Source organism: Herpailurus yagouaroundi, unplaced genomic scaffold, assembly GCF_014898765.1.
Source record: "Herpailurus yagouaroundi ecotype Mexico unplaced genomic scaffold, PumYag 202, whole genome shotgun sequence".
NCBI classification, from domain to species: Eukaryota; Metazoa; Chordata; class Mammalia; order Carnivora; family Felidae; genus Herpailurus; species Herpailurus yagouaroundi.
In genome coordinates, this window is record NW_024412433.1 from 4,913,957 (window position 1) to 4,934,798 (window position 20,842).

At 50.6% G+C, this 20,842-nt stretch overlaps 1 protein-coding gene across 17 annotated transcripts in view; it reads right to left on the reverse strand.

Moving 5' to 3' along the window:
• Positions 1–20,842, reverse strand: part of AGAP1 (ArfGAP with GTPase domain, ankyrin repeat and PH domain 1) — a 548,021-nt gene that overhangs the window by 283,869 nt on the left and 243,310 nt on the right. For all 17 annotated transcript variants that reach the window (XR_005783188.1, XM_040450592.1, XM_040450586.1 and 14 more), the window contains one exon: positions 753–880. Coding sequence is in view for 16 of the 17 variants with exons in the window: in XM_040450592.1 (XP_040306526.1) it covers positions 753–880 (128 nt within the window). In the remaining variant the exon portion in view is untranslated. The remainder of the gene's footprint in view (positions 1–752; positions 881–20,842) is intronic.

Sequence of the window (20,842 nt, forward strand, 5' to 3'; positions counted from 1 at the left end):
CAGAAAATGACAGAGGCCTACGGTGGGGCCATCAACATCTGGGACTCCATAGGCCCCTACTGTAAACGCAATTACCTCCTGATTTCCCAAGGAACCCGAAAGCGTCCTACCAGACCCTCCCGCTGCAGCCCGTGCCAACGCCACGCCTGCCCAAGAAACGTTCATCGAAGACACGTAACGCAGGCAAACCCGGGTCCACGGGATCCTGAGCAGGCGGTGGGGCTGGTTCTTAAGTGACCGTTATTTCATTTGCTTCCAAGTAAACGATTTGCCGAAAGGTTACTATGGAGAGACAGCGGTGTCTGGAGGGCCCAAGGGCGACGGCAATCAGAATGGAGGGCGGCTACCACGTTCGAGCACGTAGTGGGGTCAGCCGCTGAGGTTCACCCACAACCGTTCAACCCAGAAGCGGACTGGGAGCAGGACGCACGCAGGGTAATTTAGATCACCAGCAAAGACCGCGGGGCGCCCTGGACACCTCGGGTCTCTGGCCAAGCCAGCAGGCCTCATAACACAGGCAGCGTGAAGACGGGCAACGGTAAAGAATGATGCCCATAAAACCCACTTGACCAACGGCACTTTCCGAAGCAGACATTCCGTCAATTACCAACATGCTGTTACTCATGAAGTGGAAAAGGAAAAAAAAAAAGAGGAAGAAAGAAATCCACCTCAGAACGGGCTGAGAGCGCTCTAGGGACCGCCACGCACCCCTCGGTTCGGACTTGCCTGCCCCCCCCACCCCCCCAGCGTACCTGGCTTATGTGCACGGCGGACACCTGTGCGGAACAGACAGACGAGTGGCTTGGGGAGTTGGGCAGCGACTTGCAGGGCCCTATGGACAGCTGCTGCTTCTTCCTCGTGGCCACAATCTTCTGGGCAACTAGTGGATGGGAGACACAAGAGATCAGCGTGAGGCCGGCTTCCAAATACGGGGGATGTGGCAGAGACCGCAAGGCGTCCCTGTGGCCCGCCGCTCCCTTCCTCCGCAGCAGCCAGGCCCCTGGTTCCGGGCCGCGGCTGGCAGCAGCGACCGCACATTTCCCAGAGCCTCCTCCACTCTGTCCTGCCGCCCCCTGACTAAGGGCGGCCGTCCCAGCCAGCGCTGGCCGGTGGGGTGACGGCTGGAGGGGCATGGGGCAGCTTCCAAGAGTCTTCCCTCAGAGGGCTGCCCTTGGCCCATTTCTTCCTTACATCTTTTCCCGTCTTGCTGCTTAAAATGCACACGTGTGAGCTGTAGCCCCTGCGGCCACGTTGGGGACAGAAGCTGTGATATCAAGAGAAGCTGGCCCCCTGGCTACACCAAAGGCCTCAACAGCCCTGCCCAGACCACCTCGTTACAACGAAACCAACAAAAATACGCACCTGTCCCGTTCAAGTTATTCTAACGTGATTTCTTCCAGTTACTTGCAGCAAAAGTGATGCTAAGTAAGACAGGATCATGTAATGAACCCCCTCCCACCTGGAGAATCAAAAAACTGGGTTTTGTGGGGTCTTTTTTGCACAGCCTAAAGAATTACTCTTAACTTTATAAGCTACTGCACAGAATTACTTCCGAGGACATGTAATTATATCAAAGACTTTATTTAAATACATCACCTCACACATTGGGAGTTTATCTTAATCAATACAAATCTAAATTCAACCAGCCATAGCCTCTCTTGGCAAATAGGCTCGCTGATAAAGCATGCCGGATTTAATTGGAAAGGAAGTCAACAATAAGAAAACTCTTCCCACACCAATAGGTGTCAGTACAGAATAACTATAGCCTTTGTTTGAATAGATGGGTGTCTTTGGGGACTGGCTGTAATGAAGTTCAGTGGTATTCAATCCTTGTCTTGGGCCGGAGGGTGGCTATTTTGAAAGCCACCCGTGCAAAGGAACACAGCCCTCGTCCCTAGGGGTGGGTTCTAACACTGAAGGAGCACACGGAGTGGCCACAGACAGTTTCTTTTCCGAGTGAACAAAATTTTAATAAGGAACTGGTTTGCCCACCGCTCATGGCTCTCGTGGAAATGAACGATCGTGTAAATATGATTACGTCAAAGTGCAGGATATAAAAAATGGCTCTTGGAGACGAAGCCGCAGCTTCATTAGTTACACCCCACCTCCAAGAGGCCTCCTATCCTGAAAGGATGATATCAATTAATTTATCTTCCCGCAGTGTATTGATCATAACCTTCATCAGCTAATCATGTTTAAATTACAGAGGAATATCGCAGCATTCTGTCATTTCAAAACCATTGGCGTATTGATCTGGGGGTCTTTGAAGACATATATTAGAACATTTTAAAAATCATTACGTGAACTCAAAAATAAAATCTAAGCTCATATTCCAACAGCTGCAAAACATGTGTCATTTGGGTGAAATAAACTTCCAAAGACCAAAAGTAAGCAGACTTAAAATCACGATTGTTTGGGTGACTGCTAATGTCCTTCTTTTTTTGAGGGGAGGAAGTAAAAGGTGGGGGGGGGGGACTGATTATCAACGATGACACGCTTTTGTCTTCTTCCCGGCCTCATAGTTGCTGTCCAGCTGGATGACCACAAAAGGTCTAAGGGCTCTTTGGGCTAAGGGCTAAGCTCTTTGAAGAGCTCTGTAGACATTTTCTCTAGATGATTTCTATGCTAAGAGGAGAGTTGAGAAACTCTTTAAGACAAGTCAAGTATGTTACAAAATCTTCATTTTGTGAAAATCCAAGTGCAAATGAGTGTTCTACCTCTTCCGGTTGGAGGCTGGAGGGAGAGAGCTCGTGGCCAAAAAGAACATTTCTACAGTGAGGCTTCTCCCCCCGTGCCGGATGGCTGTACAAGGCCAAAGCCACACATTAGGTACTAAAATTCTTCTGTCCATTTAATTGTGGTTCTACCACATTAATTACATAAACTGAAGCTACGACTTCTAAGAACTGTAGCACCTTTGTTTTTTCTCTACTAGAACTTTTATTCACGTTTGTTCAATTTCCCCATAATTTCTGTGGCCTTCCTGCCTCCGTAAACAAACGGCAAAAGGAAACGGTTTACAAATATCTTGTTCTGAAGTATACAGACTGCTTCAGAGCCTAGGATAACCCATGCAAAACAGGGCGGAAACTGAATGCTGAACAATGAAAGCAGGTGACTCAGAAGAACACCAAGAGGGAAAGGGGAAGGTGCGGTGACGGTCCCGTAAGGTGCGGCCATCCTCCCCCTCCATACTGAAAAGCAAAATCTACCCTACGGTTACTTGCTGAATGTCCCAAGGATGCGACCCGAGGGGTAATGTCCCTCTGGGCCTCGCTTCAATACTTTGCCAGGTGAATCGTCCAGGTGTGCAAAGGCTAGAGTGACCACTGTCTGCTAAGACAGTGAGACGGTCCATCCCTCGGATCACCTTGCCAAAGTCAGGGTGAATTCACAAGAGCTACCCCCAGGGTAGCCGGGATGGACCGTCTGAGTGGATGAGCCCCCCTCCCGAAGGCAACGGAATACCAGCCGGAGTGAGGCAGCACTCTCCTGAACTGCCGTCATTAACTACTCGTGATGTTCACCACGCTGAAGTGTTAACAGATTTAAAACATGAGTATCACCCCAGATGACAGTGGCTGGGCAATTTTGAACTGAGTTTTTGTCTACATGTGCTTATTCAACACATGGAGTATCTTACATGTTTTAAATAAATACGTGGATGTGGGGACGCCTGGGTGGCTCAGTCAGTGAAGCGTCCGACTTCGGCTCAGGTCATGATCTCATGGGTTTGTGGGTTCGAGCCCCACGTCGGGCTCTGTGCTGACAGCTTGGAGTGTGGTGCCTGCTTCGGATTCTGTGTCTCCCTCTCTCTCTGTCTCTCCCCCTCTCATGTTCTCTCTCTCTCTCTCAGAAATAAACATTAATTTTTTTTTTAATTTTTTTAACATTTATTTATTTTTGAGACAGAGAGAGACAGAGCATGAACAAGGGAGGGGCAGAGAGAGAGGGAGACACAGAATCTGAAACAGGCTGCAGGTTCTGAGCTGTCAGCACAGAGCCTGATGGGGGCTCGAACTCACGGACCGTGAGATCATGACCTGAGCCGAAGTCGGCCACTTAACCGACTGAGCCACCCAGGTGCCCCTAATTTTTTTTTTTAATAATAAATAAATAAATAAATACGTGGGTGTGAATGAAAGGATAAACCAATCACTTGAGCTATGAATCCAGACTCCTTATCACTGGGAGGTGATGCTTCCTCAATTTCGGTGACATATGTTACCAACCTTGGTGACATGAGCTACACCTGAGTCCTAACCAGTGTCACCACTATGTAGTGAAACATTCGCTCTCTCACCAGACGCTGCTAACCAAGTTCCTTAACCACTTGATCCTTCAGTACCAAGGCTCCATGTTGTTTTAAAAGTCACTTCTGCCGGGGCGCCTGGGTGGCTCAGTCAGTTGGGCGGCTGACTTCGGCTCAGGTCACGATCTCGCGGTCCGTGAGTTCGAGCCCCGCGTCGGGCTCTGGGCTGATGGCTCAGAGCCTGGAGCCTGCTTCCCATTCTGTGTCTCCCTCTCTCTCTGCCCCTCCCCCGTTCATGCTCTGTCTCTCTCTGTCTCAAAAATGAATAAAACGTTAAAAAAAAAAAAAGTCACTTCTGCCATCACTCGGAAATTTTATTTGGATGACACAGATATCCCTTAACTAGGGTACCCGTAATCAGGGCGTAAGGAGTTCCCGGGGGCTGGTAGTGGCTCTTGCTCGATGTTGAGTGACCACCCAGAGATCACTTTTTATTTATTTTTTTTATTTATTTTTTTTTCAACGTTTATTTATTTTTGGGACAGAGAGAGACAGAGCATGAACAGGGGAGGGGCAGAGAGAGAGGGAGACACAGAATGTGAAACAGGCTCCAGGCTCTGAGCCATCAGCCCAGAGCCCGACGCGGGGCTCGAACTCACGGAGCGCGAGATCGTGACCTGGCTGAAGTCAGACGCTTAACCGACTGAGCCACCCAGGCGCCCCCAGAGATCACTTTTTAAACCACACTCTTACGCAGACATTCATACAGGTATTTCCGTTCTTCAGTATAAAAAGATGTTTATTGAAGAACTTCAGCAACGGTCAGGGCACCTGGGTGGCTCAGGTGGTTAGCGTCCAACTTCAACTCAGGTTATAATCTCATGGTTCGTGAGTCGGAGCCCTGTGTCGGGTTCTGCACGGACAGTGCGAAGCCTGTTTGGGATTCTCTCTCCCTCTCTCTGTTCCTCCCTCCCTCCCTCCTCCCTCTCTCTCAAAATAAATAAACTTAAAAAAAAAAAAAACTTAAGGAACAAGAAAAGTGAGTGACACATTAACTTTCTCCACAAATTTAAAATTTCTTATTGGAAAATGATAAAGGGCACCCTCTAATTAGCGATAAAAATAAAACTCTCCGATAGTTCCCAAATAAGACTTCATTAAATCCTGGCACGATGCCCCATTTCTGCTTTGACTTTATTTTTTCAATCATTCGCACTGAACGAGGAGACGAATGTCTGGTCACCGTGGGAGTCGGTCCTGCCCCTCACCCCGCGTGTCCTCCTTTCCGTGGCGGCTTCCATCTGGACGATGCACCGGGCAGTCCCCTCCGAGAGCTCACTCAATGCCCACAGGCCCTGGTTCCCAGATGAGGTCAATAAAGCAGACGGGGCTGAGCCGGTGGCAGAGCTGGGGTTCCGGGGCAGCGAGTGTGGCCGCGTCACGGCGGGTGGCAATGCCGCCTGGCGACGGAACGTGTTACCCGCCAGCATCCCCATGAGACTCCACCTCTCCCAAGACAGAGTCTATGCGTCCTTTCACTTTGCGTCCTCACTTTCTCCACAACTTCCGCTTTTTGTTTGGATGGCAGATAAAAGAGAGCCAGCGTGGTGACCGGCACCCAGGAGCTGCTTGGCCGAGGCTGGTTCATTGCGCTGTTGGCCGAGCTCCATTTCCAGTCAGCCCTCCCCCAGCAGGGAGCTCTCTGGACTGTCCCTCTGCTCTCTGAACCCTGCAACCCGGCTCCTGTCTCCACCCCCGGGGCTGAGCCTGCCCCCCTGCCAAGACCACCGGTGACTGGCTGACCAGAGTCCGCCGTCTCACTTGACCTCCGGGCAGCATCCGGCAGTGCTGAAGGTTCCCTTCTTTCCTGAGTCATTTGCGTCCTCCCAGGACACCGGCTTCCAGTTGTCCTCCTCCGGCTGGAACTTCTGTTTCTTAGCCTCCCTCTCTGGCTCTTTAAACGTGGGTGCCTCCAGACTGCCTTCCTTAGCTTTCTTTGACCTCCGTGCCCTCCGCCGGGGCAGTCTCCTCCACCTCAATGCCAAAGGCTCCCCAGTCTGAACCCCCGTTGCTTTCTAGAACGGCGTATCCAATTACCAACTGCACTTCTCCCCGGGAGAGTCCGCGTGGCCCAACCTGAGCCTCACGCTCCTCCCACCAAACTCCACGACTGTACCGCCACCGCAGGGGACACGGCAGATTACTGATTCTACCACCGGAATCTCCCACTCTTCATAGCCACTGCCTTGGTCCAAGACCTCGCTTTTCCGTGGCCGGTTACTGAAACAGCTTCCCCAACGGTCTTGTTCACTGCAGCCTCCCCTCCCCCCCCCCCCCCAACACACTACACGGCGTCTGTTCCAAAGGCAAATCTCACCCTGGCCTTGCTCTGTTTATGGTTCTTCAAGAGCTCCCGGAGGACGCACATTATAACCGAAATTCCTTAGCAAAATGGGACTGTTTGGTGTCTCTGAGGAGAGGACTCTCCACTCCAAGTTATTTCCTCCCACAAAGACAGATTCCCACTGCCCGAACACTCCTGGCCTCTGAACGGGCCCCCCTGTACAGACGCCCGACTCCTGGCAGCAAGCTGTCCCTTCTCCCCCCTCCAATCTGGGGGCCTGTGGGCCTGGGGCTCGGGGGAGGGGTGTGGGGCTCCCGTGCGGCGTGGAACCTGCCGGGTAACACAGTCTGTTTCCGGTTTCCACAGAAAGACGAGCCTCATCTTCCCAGGACAGCTTTACCAGTAAAAGGTAGCAACTTAACCTCCTTCATCGTTGGTTCAGAACCCGAGGGAGGACAAGGATCCCTTCAAAACCCAATGCTGCCACCTCCCCAGCCTCATGGCCAAGCCACGCAGGGCTCGCCACAGAGGTCACAAGGCGCTGGGGGCTTGGAAGGCCGCTGCACGAGTTGTCGCCACCGTCCCGGGCAAGGCTCCCCTCCCCCTCCAACTCCTTCTCAGAAGCCACACCTTCCCCCTCCCCCAGGGAGCCTGCCTCTTCTGACCATCCAGATGGTCAGTGGAGGCCTGCGCCCCCGATACGCTCCAGTGCCCGGGTGGCTCCTGGGAGGGTCCCCACGCCGTGAGTGAGCACCGCCGAGCGCGCAGCCGCGTGCACACGTACACACGCACGCACAACTCGCGTGAACGCGGTCAGGGCCGAGTTAAAGGGCTGCGGCCCTACTTTCTATACCCCTCGATCCCTAGCGCCTGGCCTACGGGATTGTCAACAGACGACCGTGTAATAAGCAAGCCCGAACTAGGCGTGTGATGTTCCGCAGCGAAGTCTGGCCCCCTGCTCTCCACTGGTAGAGAGATTCTGGGGGCCAGGGGCTGCCCGTGAGCTCCCTGCACGGCACAGCCTGGCTTCTGCAACATCCACAATTAAGCATCTAAATTAAGCTTTTTTGTTTCATTGACGATTATGACATTTTTGGCATAGTCCAATACATGTTAGTAAATTTAAGCACTGAAATATCTCCCCCGTTCAGATGATTTGCTTGAATTGATCAATGAACGGGAGCTCTTCGGGCAGCACCTACAGGCCAGCAAAGTTAGGGACCGAGGCAGGGGGAGAGGAGGACGATCTGGCCCCTCGCCTCAGCGAGCTCCCCACTCCAGGAACCTCGTCTCCCACCAGAGATAGGGCCACTGAGGACAGCCTTGTCCCTGGTCCCTTCTTGACTTGTGATCCGCTCAGACCCCCAGCAGAGGTCCTGAGTGACCAGGCCCCAAGGTGGTGGCGTCCCTTCACCTCCCCTCACCCCGACTGCTAGGTGAGCAACCAGCCAACTGATTTCACAAAGCTCTGCTCTTAAATCTACGTTATCACGGCCTTCGCGACATCGCTCCTGCTACCTGAGTGCCGTCAATCTGGAGTAAGCGCCTCTTCTGGAGTAAGCGGGGCTCTGGGGTGGGCCCCACGCACTCGGGCTATGTTGGGGAGCAGGGAGTGGGGAGCACTGGGGGCTGTAGCCAAGGATGGCACCTTGAAAGCACGTTGATCTGACGACACTGAAGAGCCACAGTGAGATGCCACGTGGATATTTGGTAGAAACTGAGCCAAATTTGAGGAAGCAATGTGAGACGGGAATTGAAGTACGCACGATGCATTTCATAAGAATAGTCTTTAAAACGTCTACAACAGACACACTTACAAAAATTAACTAGCAGGGCGCCCGGGTGGCTCAGTCAGTCAAGTGTCCAACTCTTGATTTCAGCTCAGGTCACGATCTCACGGTTCTGGAGTTCGAGCCCCGCGCGGGGCTCTGTGCTGACAGCGTGGAGACTGCTTGGGAGTCTCTTTCTCCCTCCCTCTCTTTGCCCTTACCCCTTGTGCTCTAAACAAATAAATAAAAAAATCAACGAGCATGAGGTTCTAATTCTACTCCAGGAGAAGTATTTTAAAAGCACCGTGTGAGGATGGGGCTTCGTCTTGGCCTCTGGTGCTACCACCCCAAGGCAATGTCCGCCGTACCGTTCACGGCTGTTCCTCTGGAACCGCGAGGAGAACCCCCATAAATAATGGAAACCACCAGGGACCGTAAATCTTCCAGGAACAAATAAAAGATCCTCTAATGTCTCAACTCAGTGTTAAATTACAGTTCAGTGATCATTAAACTATCTTATTAATTAAGAAGAAATTAATTACCAAATTACCTATGTACTTCTGAATTTGTGACTTCGTCAGGAATGAAAAGAAATCGGGGGTGGGATTTTTCTCACTGTGAAGATCTCCAAGTTGGTGAATGTTACTGGAGGTGTGTATCCCGTTTTGTTGGTGTCCCTGTTCCCAACTCTTAGATTTGTTTTCACGTTATCTGAGTTTGAGTAGGGGTGAAGCTATGCCAGAAAAACAAGTATAATAAAAGAGAGAGGGGGACAGGGAGGAGCGCAGTGAGGGAGACGTGAGCTCTTGAAGGCCTCTTGGGTTGTGGGACGCTTGATGACGTTAGCGAACCAGCAAGAACCACCGCCTGGCCTGGTACCAGCACACCTGTGGAGACCTTCTAAGACAGTGGATCAATTCCGCAGGGCTCCAAACTATTCCGGAAATGCTGGATAGCGAGCTCCATTCACCTTCCTAGGGCCAAGGTGTCCCCGACACTCGACAAGCACCGGCCAAGCGGGTCAAGGAGCGAGCAGACGAGTCTCATGGCGGGTGAGAACGTTAGGAGAAGACAGTGGGGGCAAAGCTCAAAGGGGCAACCGGATACACATTTTTAAGGGTCTCGTACGCAAAGAGGAGTGAGCACTGTGGACTTTATCCCTGAGGCAACAGGGGCCAGCAAAACACTCAAGGAGCGGTGACGGGATCTGTGTTTGAAGGACAACTGGTGCGGAACGGAAGTCTCGGGTCCTGTCGGTCTGGACGTGACCAAGGGAGCGTGGGGCTGTGCGGTGGGCGAGGGGCTGTGCCAGAGTTGCTGCGGCCGGGACGCAAGAGCCTGGCTCCCGAGGCTTGGAGCGGCATGTGGACCTTCTGGTTTGAGACTCCTCTCCGAAACTGCTGTCGCTCTCCTTATACCTGGTTATCACTCTCACAGTGTACGGAACTCTAGGCTGGCCGTGCATCCTATCGTGATTCAAAGCTACCAGAAGGAGCTCTCCTAAGGGGATCTAAGCTCAGAGATAGGATTTAGGGAAACCTCCACAGTTTAAAAACTTTCAAAGCAGCTGGGGACACAGGAACTACTCTAAGTTACGGTTCCTGAAACGTGAGTATATTGTTCCCTGTAGAAAGACAGCCTGGGGGCGACTAGGTGGCTCAGCCAGTTAAGCGCCCGACTTTGGCTCAGGTCATGATCTCATGGTTGGTGAGTTCGAGCCCTGTGTCTGGAGCCTGGAGCCTGCTTGGGATTCTGTGTCTCCCTCTCTCTCTGCCCCTTCCCTGCTTGTGCTCTGTCTCTCTCTGTCTCTCACAAAGAAACAAACATAGGAAAAAATTAGAAAGACAGCCTGGACCCTGTTCCTGTTTTCTGACATACGTTAGATCTTCCCGGTGGCACGGGTGACCCACAGGGGAACTGGTTATCCTCAACCTAGCGAGGCTTTCACCTTTTCTGCCTCTACCTGCAAGACCACCCCACTGCTCTCTCGGAGGCTGATGTGTCCCATGCCACCCGCCGTCTGCACCGACACTACACCTGTCATTCCGTAAACAGGCCCGATGGTTTCCACGTTCCACCAAAACAAACCACAACCCACCAGGAGAGCTTTCTAACCGTAACAAATAAGGAAGGAGAGGTACCCTGTAACTGAGCAGGTCACAAAAGTAATTTAGGGGTGCGTGCAAAGTACGTGCCCTTCTACACGCCTGTTTTGTTTCCTTGTCAGTGACAACAGGACAGGCTCTGGACAAGAATCACCTGCTGGCAGCTGTGCCCTAAGTGAGTCATCAGGAGGAAGGGTGTGGGTGTGTGCTGGGGGGGATCCTTTAGGACTTACTTTATGTGTTCCTCGGCACAAAGCATGGCTATATCTCTATTACATTGAAGAAACGCTGCAAATCCAAAACAGGCCGTGGTTTAAAAAGCCAAGGTCGCTTTTGCAATTTCTTTGGGAATGTTTATTTTTGAAAAAGAGAGAGAGAGAGAGAGAGAGAGAGAGAGAGCATGAGCGGGGGAGGGGCAGAGAGAAAGGGAGACACAGAATCCGAAGCAGGCTCCAGGCTCCGAGCTGTCCGCACAGAGCCCGACGCGGGGCTCGAACTCACGAGCTGTGAGATCATGACCTGAGCCGAAGTCGGACGCCCGACTGAGCCCCTAAAAAGCCAAGCTCACTTTTGTTTCTTCTGGTGAAGCTCTCAAGTTTTCCATGAAGTAATGAACTCTGAATTCTTAATCTGAGATTCAGTTCTTGTCTGTATTCTTTTTATCTCGTTGTATTAAAACAAATTTATCTTCATTTATGTCGCAATTACCTATTAGGCTTGTTAATTTGCTGGAAATGAAGCTATTGTTTAATTGCTCCTATTAACAGGGGGATTTAAACGCCGACTGTAATAAACAGTTACCTTCAGGACGGAGCAAAGTCATGGCTGCCGACATTAATTTCAGAATTTCAGAACGAGGGGGGAAATTTCTACCGTGTCCAGGGCAGCTGGATTGCCTTTCTCATTTCACCGGAAGTGAAAGGACAGATTAAGAGAAGCTCGTGCTGAAATAAACATGGTCCGTTCAATGTTTTTTATACACCTATGTAATTCCCATACAGAGTTGTCAGCTGTGGCCAGGGGGACATCAAATCCTCCCGCAGGAAACACGCCTCTCTTCACAACACAACTGTCCACTAAAAGGCGAGTCCCAATGTGCACCTGCCAACGTGAATGTGAGTCCCACAGCGGCCGCGCACACCGGGGACGTGAGCCCCACGGGGGCCGTGGACACCGGGCCGGCGGGCAGCGGGAACCACGACGCTGACCGCCCGCTGGGCTCTAGGCTCCGAAGGCCTCGGGGCCCCCGTGTCCAGCCCCACGGACCGCACTCACTCACTTCTCTGAGAAAGAAGCGTCGATCTATCCCAACACCGTATCGCCAAATGTCTTCCGGCTGGTGTTGGCTTCAGGCAGTCTGAGCATGGGGCTTCCGGGGCTCAAATGTGCTCCTATCGACATCTGGCCCCAGGAGAGAGGAGGGAGATCCCCCCGCACCCAAGACCGCACCTCAGGCTCTGGCCTGCCCCCTGTGCCAAGAGAACAGGACGGTTAGTCGTGGACACTCTGGGGGATCCCCCAGCCGCCCTGTCCCCCGCTCGCCACGTGCCGTCCGGTCTTCCGTCAGCCCCACGCTCGCAGCCACGCTCTCTCCAGCTGACGGGCCCCTCCGGCAGCCCGGTCTGGGCCCTTCACCACATCATCCCTAGTCCCTGTGCAGGCGGCTGGCTGGTTCTCCTCTCCACGCACCTGCCCACTTTAGAGCTTCCCCAGGTCCGCATGGTGCTCAGGGATACGGGAGGGTGTTCATGCGAGCCCATCTCCAGCGGGAGGGCGCTCTCCTGTGTCTCCGGCCGGCGGGCCAGCACAGGGGGTTTAGAAGGGACACCACCACCCCCGGCATCCGGCATGAACGTGGTGCTCGGCGAATGCCCAGAGAAGCAGGGCAGCAGGCTGGGATGGCCGTGCGCCCCCCAAAGCGCCGGCCACACAGAGTAACTTGCGCTGCTTAGCTCCTCGGGGCCCCCAGGGTCCCCCAACGGGAATGAGCACCAAGGACCCCAGGGGTCACTCAGGAGGAGCAAAGGGAGGAAGGAGGCATCCCCGTTCCGCCCGTCACCCCACTGCCCTCTGCCACCCCCTCTGCCAATCCCTCACGCTTGGGGGGGGGGTGAGCCCCACCCCTTAGGGCACAGGTGAGGATGGGGTGAAACCCGAGAGGCACGTGTGACCCGGAGGGTGTGGCATGGACACCAGTGACCCAGGAGGGCCCCCAAACACCCCCGCTGATGCCCGAGCACTGACCATGCCATGTTCACTCTGGGGGGTTGGGGAGGCGTCCCCACCAGGCTCTACGGCATCCCTGCTCACTCTCTGTTTATTCCTTCGTTACGTCACAGAGCAACTAGTATGCGCCAGGCCGCCTGCGGGGCGGGGGAGGCCGTGCCACCCGCTGGCCCCACCAACGACAGCGGTGACCGAGCACGGCCTGTGCCCTCCCCGTCAGAGCACCCCCGGCGGAGAGACCGTTCAGGCAACTTTCCAGGACGTTTCACTAAGGGGTCAAGAAGCAGAGCTCGAAGGTCTTGGCCTTGGACCCCTGAAAGCCCCCCTCCTAATCCCTGTTCCAGAATTCGGCACGGCGCTCCGGGCACCCGAGTGTCAGATCCCTGACAGCTGTGGGAGCACGAACAGTTTTGAAGGAAGGCCCATGATCAGAGTGGAAACAACGTCGGGATAATTCTCAGAAGGGAAATCCTGAGAAATTACAAATCCTGCAGGAACACCGAAGAATCCTTAAAAGCAGGAAGAATCTGGAGAAGATGGCCAAGAAGGCACAAACCACTAGAAGCATCACACCCGCGGGGCGGGCAGTCAGAAGCATGGGACGAGCCCGCCTTCCAACAGACATGGGGATGGTGTGGGGCCGCTGGCTGGGCACTCAGCCAGGAGGAGGTGGAGAGTCTGGGTGCCGACGAGCCACAGCCAGGAGAGGCGAGGGGGCCGCTGCTGGCCACGCGTCCCAGGGCTGCTCTCTGAACATCGCCAGAGCGAGGTGCTAGGTGGCCGGAGCTGGTCCCTCCGGCAGGTGTGGAGACTCGGGCAGGGGGGCTGGGATGCCGGCCGGTCACCTGGACCTTGTGGACAGCGGGCCTTCTCCTTCAGGACCTCGCCAGCTCACAAGAGCACTGTGCTCTTGTGCTATCGTGGGGCCCTAAGACTACAAGGCTGAGCAGCATTTCACTCAGCGTCCATCTAGCATTCGGTATTATTACTATTCCACTTAATCGAATACCTGATCATTAATAGAAGTCAGCAGGGCCAGAAAGTAGCTAATGTAGGTTAGGTTAACCTGAAACACAGAACAGAGGAGCCAAAAGCATAAACTAGAGACCTTCCAAAGAGGGAGGCTTTCTGGACTGGGTCACTAGGATATTCCCCCCCGGAACCTCGGTCCACACAGCGCCGAACACAGACTCTGATTAGAAAACATTCCAAATGCTACAATTAGAGCCGGTGCAAATCCGTTCAAAAGGCCAAGAGATGATTAACTTTCTCTCTCACTTACCCTCACGTTGGATGCGAATCAGCGTCTTTCAAGACGAGGCCGGTGAATATCCCAATAAATTGGCAATACAATTTAGATGGCAGGCAAGGGCCTCCAAGATAAATGGCTTAAACAAAGGGGGGAAAAATGAGCCTGTCACTTCTTCTCAACTCATCAAGCTGTCTTGCAGAGAAAGTTGATGATTCTGGAACAGAAATGGCTCGGACACCCCCTGCAGGTGAACGCTCACCCTGGGATTCTTCTCCCGGCCCCGGCGAGCCTCGCGCCTCTCTTGCGGCACTGGGGACGGCGGCGGGACTCACCGTTCAGACCCACCCCCTTTTAAACCAAATGATGGGCCACGAGACAGACCGAACACGGGTCGCGTGCTCATGACAGCCTCAGGGCCAAAGCGGGTAAAGCAGGGACACCCGAGGAGGCAGCGTCCCACGCAGGACTGACAGAGAAGGACAGAGACTGCAGGACGGGTTTTTAAAACACGGACACGGGGAAGACACCACCCAAAAAATGAGAAAAGCATGAAACTGATCGTGCTGTTACTCAGGCCCAAGAAACTGCAGCACAGTTTAAAGGAGAGGAGAGGAGAGGAGGGGAAGGGCAACCAGGACCAGACAGAGAGGGCCCCAAACGAGAGGATGCGTAAGACACCCAGGCCACGTGCGGACGCTGCAACCAGGGAACCCGAGACGAACACAGGGACGTACCACCACCGGGTTCCTTTTCCCGAAGTGAACAGAGTTTGATTAATATTGGCCTCGCCCAATCTATCGGATCTAATTTGCTTCCTATTTGGAGATACAGGTTTAAGGAAGAAAGAAAAAGGAGCTTAGACATCTCTCTAATCTCCCGGTTTGCCACAAGCACGTTCCCCATCGGAGCGCTTTTAACTTTCAAGAAAAATGGACTTCTCTATCACAAGTGAATCTGTTTTCCTATTTCCAGAAATAATTATCCTTACAACAATCTCCATAAAAAAGACATTTCCCTCTTAAAGTGGGAGAGGAGATGTCTTGGCTGGAGCCGGAGAAAATTATTCCTCTCCCCCGGCTCCGTTAATAACAAGCCAGCGGTGGTGGGCCCAGCACAAGAGGCCTTCAAACAAGTGACAGTGACACACAGGCTGAATTATACAATGTAGTGTGATGCAATTAGGAAGAAGGATGATGTGACAAAACGGATTTCCACTTGGTCTTCAACGGGGCTTCGTGCATTAAGTCATTGTAACGTTCTCCCTGCCGCCCATCAATTATTATTATGTAACTAGGACCACCACCCAGGAAACCCACCCTTTCAAATGTGCAAGATCCCTTCCTTCCGGCAAGTCTTGCCTTTTGTGATACCACAGCAGTATTAGGCATTTCAGTTACATGCCTTCGAGGGCCCAAACAAAGAAATGATATGACAGTTTTATTTAATTAGCAGAGAATTCTGGAGAATTCTTTCCCACAGATCATGGCTACCGAAGAGTTAAGCGTATCACGTAGAGACACTTTCTGTGTAAGTTTTTTTTTGTTTGTTTTTTCTCTAACGAGAAATTAAGTTTATCAATTGCCATTGTAATTACTCACAGCACCTCAGGTAATTAAAAAGGATCTAAATCTAATTTTATTTACATTTAGAATACCTGAGGTCATCGCCGATCAAGATTTCATGTTTGTGACTAATAATGTTTAAGCGTTAATTAGAGTCCAGCGGAGAATACGGATTGATTTTGAATTTGTAATCTGCCGCGATTTAGTGACCGTGAGGAAGTTACACTATCCCTCTCCGTTACCGCCAGTTTCTATGAATTATTGAAATTCTTCAAAGAATCATACATGCATTTTAATTCCAGACTAAAAAACCCATTTAATTCATCTTAAAAAAGAGAGAGAGAGAGCTCACAATGACACTGCACACCTCCATCTGTGGGTGGGAAAGTACGTCGCATGAAGTTTAGTTTCTTTGGACCCATCTTAACGTAAAATACCTTCAATAATATTTTATGTATTTTTTTAATGTTTATTTTTTGAGAGAGAGAGACAGAGTGTGAGTGGGGCTGGGGCAGAGAGAGAGGGAGACACAGAATCCGAAGCAGGCTCCAGGCTCGGAGCTGTCAGCACAGAGCCTGGCACGGGGCTCAAACTCACGAACCGGGAGATCACGTCCTGAGCCGAAGTTGGGACGCTTGACCGACTGAGCCACCCAGGCGTCCCCCTGCAATAATATTTTAAATGGAACAACCCGTGTTTTGATTTTTTCCTCCTAAATTTTTCTAATGCAGATTTTTAAACCTGCCCCAAAAGTTGAAAGAATGACTGAACGCCCATCCACACACCGCCTGGATTCTCTAACTGTAACATGTTGCTACCGCGGCTTTATTACATACCCACCCACCGAGCCATCCATCTTAGTTTTTGATGCATTTCTAATCCGTTGCAGACATCAGTTCACTTCACCCCGATGCATTTCAGCATGCGCATAATTAACTCACTCATTAACTGGTTAGGGTTCCTTTTTTTTTTTGAGATGAAACACATGTACCGTAAAAATGCAGAAACCTTAGTTGTTCCATTCCTTGAGTTTTGACAAATGTCATAGAACTCAAATCACCGTGAAGATTCAGAGGCTTCTATCCCCTGCGGGGGGTGGGGGGGGGTGTTCCCTTGCACCTCCACCCAAAACAGTCCTTTACTCTCACTTCCCCAAAGCCATCCTTCTGAGTTTTTTGGCCAGAGAGGACTTTTGCCTTTTGTGGAACTTGATATAAATGCAATCATCCACTTGGCGGCTCTTCACGTTCTGTGGATCCATCCACACTCACAAGTTTTCCAACTAACTTCATCACCGTTGTGCCAACATACTGGAGTCCTGAGAGAGTCCCAGCGAGACACAAGTCCTTCACTCCCTTCTTAAACAGGTGCCTACAGAAGATGGTGATCTCCTACCGCAAATGACACCTGATTATCATCGACTTCTCTGGGCCAGCTAGGAGGAGAAAGGGACTAAAAGTACCTAGGTTTTTAGAACAATGAACCTATTTCTAAATTTATCTGACCTGGGGGATACGTGTTAGCTGTAGAGAAAAGTTTATGAAATGACCCTTCAGGTCCTAAGCTCGACACCCTTTCTCCTTGACTCAAAAGTATTGTGTCACCCCACCCTAAGAACATATCCTTCACTAACACGAAACTAAGGAATGCCGTCCTTGATGTCCTCATGGATCAAACTCACCAAGAAAAATGGCTCCAGAAAAACGCATGGTGGACACATTGGACCCAAGTCACAGAATCACAGACTCAATTCTCATACGGCAACCGGCAGGTCACAAGAAGTTATCACTTGGGTCCCAACAGTTTAAGAGGTTAAAAACTCAAAGGAAGTCCACACGGCGATGGCACTTACAGCTGAGACAGTCACCTCCTGTCCGATACCTACAGTACTGTTTCGGGATGCACAGAGCCTACGCTTAAGAACACAAGCAAAAGGCACACCTAAACTTCAACACGTTCCCAGGTTTATCTTAGGCTCAAAAAAATTATGAAAATTAAATCCACAATATTGCTGCTTCAGCACCATTCAGGGGCAGTATTTAAAGAGAAAGGAAGTGATGGCGGGCGCCTGGGTGGCTCAGTCAGGTAAGCATTCAGACTCTGGATTTCGGCTCAGGTCGTGATCTCAAGGTTGGTGAGTTCGAGCCCCGCGTCGGGCTCTGTGCTGACAGTGTGGAGCCTGCTTGGTTTTTTTCTCTCACTCCCTCTCTCTGCCCCGCTCCCCATTCTAAGTAAATAAAAAAACTTTAAAAAACAAATAGAAAGAAAGTAATGGTGACTTCTTTATTCAAAGAAGGCAGACTTTACCCCTGGGGTCTGAGGTCCCTCCGCTGATACTGGTACACATCACATCACATCTATTAACAACAGGTATGTTCACAGAGAAGCTCTTCTAGTGAAGCTTTTGGGAATTCATTTTAAGAGGGAAAAAAAACCCCAACACGGATAGATAAAAAGAACTCGAGTGTATACTGGTTAACAACTCAAATCATTAATATCTACCTCCAGAATTAGAGAACTCAATTTAAAAGGAATATCCTCTCTTCACCGAAGACCCTCAAAGTACATCTGTGAACGAGAGATGTAAGCAGGAGGCAAATTCCAGCCCAGGAAATTTAAAAACACTAAATGGTAACGCTGTCAAAGAAAGTTTAGAAAATCTGGGTACTTATTTCCTTCCTCCAAAAAACTACAATATAAATGAGAAAAGATAACAGTATTGTCTTTCGTCTTTAAAAAACAGATTTCTCTCTTTTTCTTTAATATGTATTTTTGAGGGAGACACAGCGAGACAGAGCATGAGCAGGGGAGGGGCAGAGAGAGAGGGAGACACAGAATGCAAAGCAGGCTCCAGGCTCCGAGCTGTCGGCACAGAGCCCGACGCGGGGCTCGAACCCACGAACTGGGAGATCATGACCTGAGCCGAAGTCGGACACTTTAAGTGACTGACCCACCCAGGCGCCCCCAGATTTCTTTCTGATGGGCAAAAACACACCAAAAAGATGAGGAAAAATATAAAGCGTACAGCAGGGAGCTCTATCCTTCAAACGCATTAAAGAGGCACCTGACAGAGGCTTTGAACCAGATGCACAGGAGGCAGAGGATGACACTGTGCCCTGTACCTTGCACTGGGGACTCTGTCCACGGGGGCACCCCACTCACCCCCTGTGGCTCTCCAGGGCTGCAACTAGACCCTCCGGGAGGAGCCAGTCCCGCCATCCAGTCACACGCCTTCCAACGACAAGTCCACGCCCGACAACAGCTGGCCGGCAGACAGCCAAAGGAATCTCATTGTATCCCTGGGTCTGGGTCTAGAAGGCACGGAGAGTATCACAGCAGCCATGATTCACGAATACGAGCCTCCTTGATCCTAGGAAAGGAAGGCCAGAACTTGTCCTAAATCAAAGGCATTCCATCAGAGATAAAGACATCTGATGAGATTAATTTACATCTCAAAAGCAAACTGGTGATGGGAGCCGTAATTTGCTATGTTTGTATTTTTCAAAACCCCTGCGCTGCGGGCTCCGGAGCACTGGATGCTACCCTTCGTGAGACAGCCTTCAGGTGCCTGAAGCCCATTAGCACTGGGATTAACAAGTGTCCACGGGAAAGATGTCTGCATTCGGAAAGCATGATTTAGTCTCCTATAAAGACTCAACTCTGCATTGGAGACTTTCTGGCCTTTATAAGCGTTTAGCTGCCATAACATCTATAATTCAGCCCAGAAAAGGCATCATAGAGCATTTATTATAAATCTTACAGAACATATAAGGCCCCTTTGCACTTCAATCATTTGCTAACAGTTACAATAAGATTGTATTAAAAATTTAAACTGCCCTACTTAAGCAATTTACCTTCAAACGTCCATTTCCAGGGAATGAATCCAAGGGATATGAATGTCGAACCCTTGGTCAGATTTATTGCACCAAAGAATATTTCTCCTGATATAGCTCTGATGAGTGAAGGCTAATGACTTTAGTTTTATTACTTTTTAAGCACTTAATGGGAAAATTTAGACATTTTCACAAGACTGAGCTTAAACAAGAATGGTGCATTTAAAAATGGCAGGCGGGAAGGGCTCTGCGAGATTACTTTGGACATACCCAGATTAAATACAATCAGAGGAAATTTTAAGGCGACGACTCAGATCGCAGACTTGCCTCTACCGTTATTAGTATGGGGTTTTTTTTTCTCCCCCTAACGTCTTAAATATTTCAGAGAATATTTAGCAAAGGGTAGCCAGAGAGAATTTTATTATTACACGTGTAAAATTTTAAAGCCATTTAAAAAACCCCACAGTATTTAATTTTTGTTTCCACACTCATAACCACCCACCATAGGGAGGTCACAGAGGAAATGCCGTAATTATCTCTGTGTAATTACCCACGCCCTGGCAAGGAGCGCCTGTTTCTACCACCAACCACACTGTCAGCAGGCAAATTAACTTTAAAACGTTCAGAAGCAAATCTAAAAGTTTTCCTTTACTTGAAGTAATTTTTCCCCCTAACTTAAGCCCACAGCTGTGATCCCTCAGATTTCAATTAATGCCGAGGCAGTAATCCTATCAATCACCAAGGACTATAAATTTCTTATCTTTCTCATTAACTACACCGTTGCACGGCTTAAATATAAACATACCTTGCCACGGGACTGTAAATTATTCGGCAAGCGCGACTCTACCCACCGTCAGAAGGGGTGGGAATGATTTCAGCAAATCCGTGGTGCACTTGCTATACTAAAGCTGATTTACACGTCTCCAAAAAAATAAAAAACCACCGAGATTCACACTGACAGCGGGTCTCTTTGAGTTTGCTTATTTGGCTTAAAACCGGTAATGACCTGTCTTTATTAGTATTACTAAGTTTTATGTGCAAAATCCAATTTTCTGTGGAAATATATTTTTCGCTGTACCTGCCAATAATATCCTGCGCGGTTACCTGTGGCTATTAATTTTTTTAGGCCTAAATTCTTCAACTTACTTTGAAGGCTGTTTTAAAAAAAAAAATCTTGACATAAAATTGGGCACGACCGTATCGGGAGATGGCAGACATGGGGGTTGGGAGGGACACCTCCCTCCCTACCGCGTGGGACCCACTAGCTTCTATTTGTCAGGCTGGCGTGTCAACACCTTTACCTTGAGCCTTACGTGAGCTGCCCTGTCAAGCAGTCTCTAATGAGATGGCGTAGTCCAAACCTGTCACGAAACACAGGCTACGGGAGTGCTTTTCCGTAACACTCGGAGCAGGGTTCGTATTTGGCCCGTGGCGAGGAGTCGGAACGTCCAGCAGCTGACCAAGCTTCTGCCACGAGGTCCCGGTTCCCTATCACGTCC